General features: G+C 52.5%; 1 protein-coding gene across 1 annotated transcript in view; it reads left to right on the top strand.

Annotated features, from left to right (window-relative positions):
* The first annotated feature begins 298 nt into the window (after positions 1-298).
* KCNQ3 (potassium voltage-gated channel subfamily Q member 3) overlaps positions 299-12,596 on the top strand; it is a 163,683-nt gene continuing 151,385 nt past the window's right edge. Inside the window, exon 1 of the mRNA XM_070392353.1 lies at positions 299-699. Coding sequence (XP_070248454.1) covers positions 314-699 — 386 coding nt within the window. The 5' untranslated portion in view covers positions 299-313. The remainder of the gene's footprint in view (positions 700-12,596) is intronic.

Here is a 12,596-nt window from a genome sequence, read left to right as displayed (position 1 = left end):
GCACCCTAGCGCCTCCGCGGCAGCCTCGCCCGCCCTCGCGCGCTCCCCGCAGCCCTCCCGCCTGCGCCCCCCGGGGTCCCGCGGCTGACCCGCGCGGAATGTGACCCCCTTTCACCCTGTCCGGCCTCCCCTGACCTCCGGGGGGCCCGCCTTTGCCTGCTTTTGGGGCGGTGGGTGGGGAGGGGCGCGCGGATCATGGCATTGGAGTTCCCGGGCTTGCAGCCGCCGCCGCCGCCTCGTCCACGCACCCCGAGCGCCCCTTCTTCCCGTAGCAGCAGCGGAGGAGGCGAAGCGGCCGGCGGGGGCGAGGCAGATGGGGCTCAAGGCGCGCAGGGCGGCTGGGGCGGCCGGCGGAGGCGGCGGCGGGGGCGGCGGAGGCGGCGGGGCCGCTAACCCGGCGGGAGGGGACGCAGCGGCAGCCGGCGATGAGGAGCGCAAAGTGGGGCTGGCGCCCAGCGAGGTGGAGCAAGTCACCTTGGCGCTCGGGGCCGGAACGGACAAAGATGGGACCCTGCTGCTGGAGGGCGGCGGCCGTGACGAGGGGCCGCGGAGGACCCCGCAGGGCATCGGGCTCCTGGCCAAGACCCCCCTGAGCCGCCCCGTGAAGAGGAACAATGCCAAGTACCGGCGCATCCAAACTTTGATCTACGACGCCCTGGAGAGACCGCGGGGCTGGGCGCTGCTCTACCACGCGCTCGTGTGAGTACCTGGCGTTCGGGGCGCCTCTGGGCGGCGGCGCAGGTTGGGGTTCGGGGTGGAGGCCTGGATGAGGACCGGGTGCTTGGCATGGCATTGGAGACCAGCCTGCCCCCAGTGCGCGTGTCTCTGCCGGTTTGGTCTGTGTGTCCATTAACCGCTGTCTGGGGGTCGGACCCCAAGGCTTAGAAAAGGTCCAAGCTTGGTCCCTCAGACCATTTGGAGGTTGGATTGGCGTGTTTGCGCATTGATGACACCTTCTCCGGAGGCTGGTATCCAAGCCGGAAAGAATTATGTGATTTTTCCAGCGAATGTGGAGGTTGAGCAGGATAAAGCGGCTCCTCCCTTGTCCGCTGTGTTGCTTGGGGCGGGTCCTTTCTCTTGGGATCGCTACTGAGTTTGGAGGATGCATCCTGGAGTTGGGATGGGAGTTGCCCACAGCGGTGTGTGTGTGTGTGTGTGTGTGTGTGTGTGTGTGTTGCTTACATGTACTCCCCTTCTTAGGGCTGCATCCTGGTCTAGAAGAGGTCCTGGCGTTGCAGTAACTGGGGACTTGGGCTGTCAAAGTGCATGTCTTGGAGTTCTTTTTAGGGAGGTTAATGAGAGAGAGTGTGTCTCAGGCTCCATGCCTAGACTGAGAGGCTGGGGCTTACCAGTGCCAGAGGGGGAGTGCCCTGAGGCTTATTTTGGCTGAGACATCTCCGTGACTTGGTGCTGAGCTCCCCTCTGCCTCCACTGCTGCCCCTTCTCCTGCTTTGGCTGGGCAGGAACACGGTGGAGGTGTGTGTGGAGGGACCTGGGCTGGAGGTGTGCCCCTGGACACCCTTCCCCCAGGAAAAGTCTCCCTGCAGTCAGTAGGTAAATGCCTGTGCACCCCACACTCTGGATAGAAAATCCTCCTGTGTTTGGGGAGGGGGAGAGGATGGGAGAGATGGCTTCTCCCCCAGGAGGGGAGATCAGGGCTGTAGGCTAACACCTCTGAGCTGGCAGGGCACGTCCCCCCTTGTCTCCCCTTGCCTCCTGTCTGTGGCTTAGTCATCCTGATGGCTGCTTCTTACAAGGTGGTACCTTACCGGGGTTTGGGTGGAGAACTGGCCATGACCTTGACCCCTTATACGTGTTTGGCTTTGGATATTCGTCTCTGCCCTCCTCCATGATTGATGAGGCCCCAAGGGAGTTCAGAAAGCCTTGGAGTTACACTACCTGCCAATCTTCCTGGTTGGCATGCTTTCCCAGATTTGGCCACCAGGTGGGGTTGTTGGCACAGAACCTCTGAGTTGGCAACAGGTTTCTTTAGAGAGATTACTGAAGCCTGGAGAGGTGGCCTCCCTGGAAACTGAGGTACCAGCAGGAGGGAGGGGGCATCCAGCCAGGAGCATGGGTTTAGGGTGGCCTAGCCTTTGGCTTCCTCATATATTTGCAGGTATAAATGGTGGAGAGAAGGGTTAGTAGTTATTGCTTTTCCATTTGCTTTCTTCAGGTGGTAAAAAGGGATTAAAAATGCATTCATCTTGCTGTCTCTAGCACTGTATTTAGTGACATTGAACTGCAGTTAATACTGGAATATGCGATAATAAAAAGGCATGAGTTATTTGAGTGCACACAAACATACACAGTCTCACATGTTCTTTTGCACATAAATGGGGTTCAGTACTTATTAGCTGACTTCCAAACGGGGGGGGGGGTCCCCCTGGAGCTTGTGGGCTTAGTCTTTCTTCTCCCACCTTTTCCAGCCACACCCCAGGCCTGCCTTGCCCAGTCTGGGGAAGGGGCAGCTGAGGCCTGTGATTGCCAGAGTCTCAGTGATCCTTCCCTAGAATTACCCATCACCCAGAAGCAGGTATGAGAATGCCAACACCTGTAGCCTCAGTTTCCCAGAAGGTTCCAGGAAAACATGAGACTGTGGGAGAGGGAAGAGTTGGATACCTAGTGATGAAGCCAGGTACTTTTAAATGATCACCATGGACCTGTGAGGTGGGAATTACCTACATTTTGTAGATGAGAATATGAAACCTTCCAGGGAGAAAACCACCTGTCCAAGATCCTACAGCTAATGGTGCCTGCGCTCACGTCTGAATGTAGTGGGTCAGGGCTGTTTCTGAGTTGGAACCCCGTTCTGACCCTCAGCCAACAATGACAGGACGCTTAGTATTTTCACTGGGTGTCACTGGGTGCCTCTGCCCCATTGGTAACACAGGACTCTTACCTCCCTGTAATGCCTCTGACCCCTTCCCAGCTCCCAGTTGGCAAATGACTAGAAATGGACTTTGGAATGAAAACAGGGGCTGCTCAGAATTAGGGAATGTGGGATGGGCTGGGGGTGGCAATGTGGATTCAGGTTAGTTCGGATGGTGCAGGAAAGCCGTGTGGGGCTGGGTTCAGAGGATGTCGCAGGTCAAGTAGTGAGGGGGTGACTTGTACATCCTCCTCCAGCTTAGGAGGAAGTCCAGTCAGTTGAACAAAATTGAACCTTTCATTGATGATTCAGGATTTTGCAAGACACTGAAACCATCCATGGATGCTTCGAACCATCCATTATCCTGTCTGGGCTGTGGCTAATGGTGTGAGGGGGCCAGGAAATTGGGCTGACTGGGCTCACAGTCTAGTGCATGGTTTGTTTTGTTTGTTTTTAAATGAACCAGACTCATGAGATGCAATTTTCTTCCCTCTATTGCAGTGGTTCTCAGCCTTCCTAATGCCGCGACCCTTTAATACAGTTCCTCATGTTGTGGTGACCTCCAATTTCATGTTACAAATTGAACATAATTAAAGCATAGTGATTAATCACAAAACAATATGTAATTATATATGTGTTTTCCGATGGTCTTAGGCAACCCCTGTGAAAGGATTGTTTGACCCCCAAAGGGGTCGTGACCCACAGGTTGAGAACCGCTGCTCTATTGTAAAGGTAGAATACAGCAAATGTGGACACCAAAGACCCCACCCCTTTGCCTTAAATGCCCCTCCCCCCCTTGCTCCTGGCTGCTCACTTGGCCCAGCTCTGGGGGAACCTCTGGGAGAAGCTTTTCCCTGACCCTGCAGACTGAGCTGGAATGCCCCACCCCCCTTTCGGCAGCATCCCCAGCCCTAGGATTTTGCATGATGCATTGGATCCATCTGCCTGTCCATCTCCCCATTGAACTGAGAGCTGCTTGGGAGCAGGGGCTGTGTGTTCCTTAGCATCCTCAGTCCCGCAGGCTGCGGGCCCCTGGTGGTTACTCAGCAAGCCTTTCCTGGATGAGTGCAAGAACCCTCTCAGGTTTGCTAAGACTCCATTCTGTACAGCATTTCTATTGGAACAACAACGACCATACTAGGTAGCCAAGGTCAGCACGTAGGATTTTACTGATAAGAATGGTTCTCAGAGGTCTTACAATGGAGGCTGGGGAGGGGGAAAAGGAGGGAGACCATGCCCTGAGCCCAGGAAGGCTGGTCTCTTCTCTGCTTTGTTAGTCTTACGGCTGAAAGGGATTATGGCGCTGTGGAAAGGTGTTGGGCTTGGAGTTCCCATCTGGCCTTGGCCTTAAGTCTGTGCTTTGCATGAGCCAGGCTGGGGATGACCTGTCGTTGGGGAGGATAACGCTGGCCTAACACAGGGTGGTTTTTAGACCTAAAGACGATGGTGTGTATGAATGGAATTGACCCGGCATCAGCCGCTCAGTGTTCATTAGTTGATTTCCAATAGGGGTCTCTGTCGCCGTAGTCGTGTGCACTGACCACTGTGCTGCCAGCCATTGTCTCGGGACTCCCCTTCCTGGCCTGTTTGGCATTGTTGCTGGATTGGCATTGCACAAGCACTCATGCCCTGACCACCTCTCCATGGCCTGCTGGGTGTGACCAGTCACTCACCTCTCCACAGACCAAGGGGGAAACAGTCACAAAGACTACCCACTGGTTGCCTTTTCATTTTGCTACAACCATAGGTTTGACAAGGGGTTACTATCCAAAATACATAGGGAGCTCATACAGCTCAATAGCAAGAAAGCAAATAAGCTGATGAAACCAAAGGGCACAGGACCCAGATAGACATTTTTTCAAGAAGATATACAAATGGTCTACAGGTCCATGAAAAGGTGCTCCAGCTCACTAATCACCAGGGAAATGCAAACTACAATCACAGTGAGGTATCACCTCACACCTGTTAGAATGGCTGTCATCAAAGAGACAAGAGTTAAATGTTGGCAAAGATGGATAGAAAAGGGAGCCCAGTGCAATGTTGGTGCGGTTGTAAATTGGTGCAGCCACTACGGAAAGCAGTATTGGTTGAGCTGCATGCACTGACTCTTTTTATATAATTTAAAAAATTCTTAAATTACAGTTGGCATACAGTATTGTATTAGTTTCAGGTATACAACATAATGCTCAGATATTTATATAACTTGCCCTTTCAGAAGGACTATCATTAATAAATCAATAAATGACAACTGCTGGTGAGGGTGTGGAGAAAAGGGAACCTGTTGATCAATATGCTGTTGATGAGAATGTAAATTGGTGCAGCCCTGTGGAGAGCAGTATGGAGGTTCCTCAAAAAATTAAAAATAGAATCTACCATATGACCCATCTACTCACTTCTGGGTAGTTATCTGAAGAAATCCAAAGCACTAATTCAAAAAGATATATGCACCTCTGTGTTCATTGCAGTGTTGTTTACTGCCCGATAAACGATCGGATACAGAAGATGTGGTATATATGCACAATGAACACGCTTGCTTAGATTCATGGATGCCTATAGACCATATCTCAGGTACCTTGGGCTTTGTCCAGGTAAGACAAACACACAGGAGAAAGGTGCGTTCATTTCAAGGCCACACATGCCGAGTCAAGTGCAAGCCCTGTGCCAGGCCCTGAGCCACAACGCTGTCCCTGTGGAGAGAGACTTGAAACAGCAGAATTGACATAGTCCAGCAAACGCAAGACAGAATACGATGAGGAGCCGAGGCGAACAGACAGGGGAGGGCACTGGGAAGCCGCCTGCGTTGCGTCAGGAGAAGGATTTGGAGATGGCAAGACCGATGTCAGCACCATGGCCTCTAGGTTTGCAGGTGTCACGATGCGAATCAGATCCCATCTACACTGTTGCCACCGAAGAGCTAGAGGAGGTTGCTTGGAATGTGTTCCCGAGAAAACAAATGGGGTCAGAACTCAGGACCAAGATGGTTTCTTGCGTGTAGTTTACGAACGAAGGAGAGTAAAGGCCCAGGCACGTGGCCCATGGAGTGTGACATGCGCAGGCTCTGCGTGGCCCCCTCCCCTGGGTTTCTGTCCTTGCTGCAGCCCTTGGGGCTCAGCTCTGTCCTCCCCTCCTTCCCATCCTTCAAGAGACACAACATCCTCTGGGCCCTGTCAGTGTCAGAGTTGAGTTGGGGCATATAAATAATACCAACGTAACAATAATAACCAAGGTTTTTACATGGTTTCATCGCTTATTATGTCCCCCCTTTGGGCAACATCACCAGGGTGCCTGCTCTGTACGTATTAGCAACAATGGCTGTCACAGCGGGTGCCTTCTTACAGATCACACCAAGCCTGGTTCTCCTGAGCCAGTGTTGTATCTGCGGGCAGGCAGCTGTGCACGGAGCCCCTTTGCCGTCGACCCCTCGATGCTCTGTCACCTTGTAGCAGCTTAAGTCCAGCTCTGCCTTGTGGCTGTCTTTTGAGGGGGACAGGATGACATATTATAGCCCATGACTTGAAAATACAGAGCGGGGGGGATGGGAGGTGTGCTCATCCAGCCGCGGCTCTGTGCCTGTGGACAATCTCTCACACTATCGCTCAGTTCATCTCCCCGCCCTGCCCCTCCTAAAATCCCAGAGTGGCTTTATCTCTCCCACATACACTGGTTATAGCGGCTTCTACGCCGAGCTGTGTCAGTCCAAACAATGAAACCTCAGGCCTCAGGAACCAGCAAGTCGAATCAGTCTTATCAGCAGATAGTTACTTAACGGCATTTTATGGGGTTTTGATGGATCTGGCACTGGGAGTCACTGGGCAGATTACAAAACCCAGAGGCCATGGGAGCTGGAAAGAACTCCGGAGGGGAGGAGACCGAGGCCCAGGGCCGTAGGGTCAAAGGGGGGATGCAAATGCATGTGCTCTTCATCCAAGGCTGGTCCCTTCGGCCAGGCCAGCCTCCCCTGGTGGTTCTCCACGGCTCTGTGCCAATGAACCCAGGGGTGCACCCACTTAGGATCTGGGTCCAATGACCAGAAAAAAAGAGTGAAGCCTGGTGTGGGCTCACCGGGCGTCGTACACAAGCTCCAGTTAGCCTCTTGCCAAGGAGGGTTTCTGTTGAAGTGCCCAGTGCCCAGATCCCACTTTCTCTCTCTCTCTCTTTTTAAAAAATGTATTTTCATTGATATCAGAGAGGAAGGGAGAGGCAGAGAGAGATAGGAACATCAGTGATGAGAGAGAATAGGCTGCCTTCTGTACGCCCCCTACTGGGAATCAAGCCCACAATCGGAAATTGTACCCGGGACCCTTTATTCCACAGGCCGACGCTCTATCCACTGAGCCAAAACGGCTAGGGCCAGACCCCCTTTTTCTCCATCCCCTACCCCTATCCAGGCCTCCACCAAAGAGTCCTGTAAACTAATCTCCGATCTCTACCGAGCTCAACACTAAGTCGAAACATTCACAACCTTCATAATAGTGACAAGAAGTGTCTGTAGCCATTTGGGTTGTTCATAATGTCACCTGTGGGGCAGCATCATCATCTGTTCCATTTGTGGAAACCTGATTTATTTTCATTAATAACAGTCACTGACATGTATGGAGTCATTTCCCTGGGCCATGTTGGGCTACGTGCTCTAGAAGGTTCTCCTAAGGGGGTGTGGTGACTTGAGGTTCACCAGTGTTTCTGTGCTTTCTTGGTGGTTCTTAAGTAAAGGGAGTCTCCTGGCCTAAGGCTCATGGTAATCCGGTGGTATTTTCTCCCCTCATTAATTTTTTTCATTTAGGGTAGTCATTCAGGAAAAAAAAAATCCAAATTAAAAGTCTTTGTAAATAGGTCAGTTTGGTGCCTGGCATCTTGCACTAGCTCATCCTTTTGAGCTCTTTTGGGTGCCAGGATTGGAGCATTCTTAAAAGCAACCCTGAAACTTGGCCACTGTCTGCGTTATCCTGTGGGGTGAGGCGCTGTGTTCTGATTTGAGGTTGAAGTGTGTTAGGCATATTAGTCATTCTCACCAAATAAAACAAGAGAGTTTTTTGAAGTGAGCATGGAGGACTTCTGTTCCGTCAACACTCTCATCCGGACTGGCTTTGTGATACTTTTCAAAGAATGAAGCAGCGTACTAATTTATAACGTGAGATATATTAGCATTTTCAAAACAACACTCCAATAGACGTTCCAGCAGCTCTCACAAATTTGGTTGAGAAGATGGCAGAATCTCGTTGTGAGGGGTGGGGCCCTGCCTTCACCCTTTGCCTGGCTTCCGGTTTCCTGGGGAAGTAATTCACCTTCAGGATTCTGGAACATAAAAGGGGATCGTTGAGATTTCTTCTCAAATTTCTCTTTTGTGCCATGATTTTTAAAAAATATATTTTTATTGATTTCAGAGAGGAAGGGAGAGGGAGAGAGAGAAACATCAGTGATGAGAGAAAATCATTGATTGGCTGCCTCCTGCACTCCCCACACTGGGGATGGAGCCTGCAACCCGGGCATATGTCTTGACTGGGAATTGAACCATGATCTCCTGGTTCATTGGTCGACGCTCAACCACTGAGCTATGCTGGCTGGGCTGTGCCATGATTTTAACACCTTATTTGGCTGGGAAGAAATCTCACAGGAATTTCTTAATTTTTATTTTTTTTTAGGTTTACTATATATGCCTCCAAATATCTGTGGATCAAACTCAGGTGTGGTCATTCGGCAGACAGGGATTCCAGGCCTAGCTGATGCCGGGCCTTGGGCTAGGAATAGGGGACCCAGCCATGGCTAAGTCAGTGCCTGCCCTTGAGGGGCTCCCGGTCGAGTGGGTAAGTGAGTAATTGCATAGTGGTGTGAAGCTCACTCTAACATACCTACTGCAGATCCTCGGATGGCATCCTTTCCTTATAATGTTGAGGAGATGCCCTTGGAACTTAGCTCTTGTCCGTAGCAATTAGCCTGTGGTGAAATTGGTTTCATTATACGCTGTTTCACCAAAGTGCCAGGAGCCTATTGAGGACGTTGAGTGAGGACTTAATGTGTCCACGGAGTCTACTCAGGGCTCAGGTAGAGTTGCCAGCACCGTTGAAGTCAGTCAGGGAAGATGCCCATCAGAAGAAGTAGATTTCAGGGTCAAAGACCATTCTTCCTTCATTTTGTAATTTACAACCGTGAACATGGCTGTGTCACTGAGAACTCGAAGGTCTGCTTTATTCCTGCTCTAACAGAACAGGGCTGGACTCCATGGAAGGGAACGCGGGATCGTAAAACCCAGAGCTGGGTAAACCCTGAGCTGTTTAATGAGGCTGAGGACTTGCTTCAGGCTGTCCCTTCCATGAGTGCAAATCTTCACTCTGTAGTCCAGAGCCTTGTGTGACACCGGGCACAGCAGCCAGACAGAACGGGGCTCTAGTAAAGGAGAAAGATGGAGCAATGGTTTCTGGGTAGATACCCATCGCGTCAGCTGTTGTAGTAAAGGAGAAAGCATGGCTGCCAGGCCTGGCCCTCTGCACAGTGGGCTGAGCCGTGTGCTCGCTGCCTTTCCCACCAGAGTGGGGGAGGGTATGAGACCGGGTTGGGAAGCCCTGGGCTCTGATGGGCCTTGCCCTTTGCGATGTCCTGAGCCGCCTGCTGAGCCAGAAAGAAATGACGGCATTCTCTACTACGTGATAGACGCTACTGCAGTGAAGCCTAGTGGGTGGTTGGAGGTGTGGGGTGGATACAGGTGACCTTGGGAGACTTCCCACTGTGTGGCCCGCTCCTCACTCACTGGGCACCTGGAGCAAGATCATTGGACGGGAGGAGTCCTGATGGAACACATGGGCGCTGGGCCAGGAGGCAGGATAGCGGGGCTCTTACTTGGGCTCTTCGACGTCACGTATGGAGGGTTCACCATGAAGTAAGTATGGAAGGATGGGTTAGACAGGGCTCCTGTCTTCATATAGCCCGCCGTCCAGACAGGAGGCAGACATGCCGTGACCACACAGGGAGGCAGGTGGCCTCGTAGTCATGATGTGGGCTCTGCCATCAGACATGGGAGCAAATCTGTTTTCTTACCTGTGTGACCCCCAGTAAGTTGCTTAACCTTCCTGAGCCTCAAATTCTTCATCGGTAAGAGCCTCAAATTCTTCATCGGTAAGATGGGGTAATATGACCTGCCCCTCCGACCACTGTGACTGCAGGATGGCATAATGGCTGTATAGCAGTGGCCCCATACTATTGATGACAGTGGTAACCAATGACTCTCATGCCAAGGCAGATTGGCACACAGACCTAGGCCCAAGTACAGACAGACCTACCTCTAAACCAACCGACAGTTGTTCTGAGATTGGATCATGGCAGACTTCCTGTAGGAGGCAGCCATTGACTTGGGCACAGAAGGCTATAGTGGTGTCAGGGTCTGGGTTAGGACTGAAGGCAGAAGGAGTAGCTTTGGCAAAGCCTTGGAAGTGAGAAATGCAGCAGGTGAGTCAGGTGCAATCGCTCCCAGTGGCTGAAGCTGGAGGCTCTTTGGGTGGGGGTGGGGGTAGCTGGGTGGTAAGAAGATGAAATAGGAAATGTAGTTGGAGGGGTCAGACCTTTTTAAACTATGGAATTGCTGTGCAGCCTTGAACAAGAAACCTCCATGTCTCTGTCCTTTCCTTCTTTCCCGAAAAATCAGGAAGTTGTATCAATTAGTCTGTGGTAAAATTGATACTTTATAGGGTTTCTCAACGAAGAAGCTGTTTGCATTGGGGATGTGACCGTTCCTCACTGGGCAGGAACATTACACATTTTGCAGGATTTCCGGCATCCTGCGGCCCGCCTACAGGCTGCCACAGAGCCAGTGATGTGTGGTGAACCAGATGACTCCCAGGCCTTCCAAAGGCTCTGAGGGGATGACCATACCCTGGCCTGAGAGCCACCTGATGTGCCCGCCTCAGGTTCCCAGCGGCGGCGATGTGTGAAGTACAGATATCGGTGTGGGGGCTGGGGACAGAGTGAGACTTGCAGGGTTAGCCTCACTGGCTTTTGAGCTGAACGTTTGGCTCAGGTCAAATACCCACAGACATCCTTTCAAAAGGGGAAAATGAACCTTACCTAGAGCAAACCACACACAGCACACACACATAGACACACCCTCCATCCCTAAGCCCCACTGTTTGGAACATTAATTAGTGTCACTGCATGAGACAAATTAAGCTGGGGACCTTGGTGCTCCATCTGGAAAAAAATAGCGCTGCAAAATGCTGACGTCGGAGGCGGCAGAGCAGGGCACGCGTTCCTGGGATCTCACCAACACACAGACCCTCTGGGCTGTGGAGCCCACGCCCTTCGGCTGGATGGGGGTTGCTTTGTAGATGAAAAGATGGCTTGTTTCAGATGAGAAAGGCATGTTGGAGCGGGGACTCAAGTGGCCTGCAGGTGTCTGAATCCCTATTGTGTGACCTAAAGCCAGCTCCACGTCTCTGGACCTCTGTTTCCCCATCTATAAAATGGGGATATTCGTAGTACCTACCTCAAGTGTAGATAAGAGGCCATGGAGGCTCAGCGAGGTTGGGTGACTGCCCAGAGGCACACAGCTGCAAGGAGACCTGGATGGGCCTGAGTCCAAGCCATTGCTTCCCCTCCCAGTCCGTTTCTGGGCCCTTCTCCCTGCGCTGCAGCCGGCCTGGCGCCCCGATTCACCCTGCAGGAAGCTCTGCCTTGGCAGGTTCCCATGAGTATCCCAACCAGATCGTGGCTGCGTCACGGGCAAGAGCCGTGCGTGGTATGTTTTCTGTTCACCGACAGTGCCAGGCATGATGCTGGCCACGGAGTCCGTGTTTAACACACACTGACTAATCCCCTTGGCCTTGCAGCCTCCAAGCCCAGTTCCACACAAAACCCACATCTGAACTCGGGCATCGAAAGCTGCTGTTGGAATGCTGAGCGCACTGACTTTGTGGGACTTGGCAGCCGTGTGAAGGGTCTGTGCCCTGCTGCCCTTTTCTCACAGCCACCCCGGCCAGGTCGCAGAACTGAGCCAGCCTGTTGTATGTGGACTCGGTCCAGCTTTTAAGCCGGTGGTTGTCTGCACTCGGAGATGACAACAGACAGTTTGATAGGAATTGACCAGTTGCAATCCAGCTTTCTGGAAGGTAGGGAGTTTGGGTTGGAGGGGGACCAGGAAGGAGCTCACCAGCCTCAGCCAGGGGTCCGGGGGCTCTGTCAGCCTCCGAGGGGCCTCTTAGGTTGAGCCCCAGGCTGTGTTGTGAGAAGAGCGGAGGATACAAAGATCGATGTTTCATGGTCTCTGGCCTCAAGGAGCCCCATCTACTGGTTCCGGGCAGCCCAGCATCTCTGCCCTCATCCCCTGCAATATCTCCTCCAGCTTTCACGCTGCTCACCTCCATCCATTCTCCACCCGAAGGCAGGGTTGTCCTTTTTTCGGGTGAATTTGATCATGTTCCCACAGCTCCAAGCCCCTCGGTGGCTGCCTGTTAACTTTGGCACAAACGCTTCTCTCCTTGCCGAGACTCACAGGCCCAGTGGGATTGACCCTAGCCCCCAACACCTCCGCCAGGCAGTCCCCAGTCCCAGCTCACCGCAGCCTGCTCCGGGCACACTGGGCCCTACCTCCCCGCGGGAAGGGCCTTGACTCTTACCATTTTCTCTGCCTGGGAGACTGTCCCTAGACGTGTATAAAATGGCTTTTTTAGTTGCTCTTGGGGCCTCCGCGATCATCCACTTTCAAGTTAGTCTTCACTGTTTTTATATCCTTCAAAACACC

The sequence above is a fragment of the Myotis yumanensis genome, unplaced genomic scaffold (genome assembly GCF_028538775.1).
Source record: "Myotis yumanensis isolate MYYU_CA2020_CCGP unplaced genomic scaffold, mMyoYum1.0.hap1 SCAF_15, whole genome shotgun sequence".
In the NCBI taxonomy this organism is placed as follows: domain Eukaryota; kingdom Metazoa; phylum Chordata; class Mammalia; order Chiroptera; family Vespertilionidae; genus Myotis; species Myotis yumanensis.
This window is presented reverse-complemented; position numbering and strand designations above follow the sequence as displayed.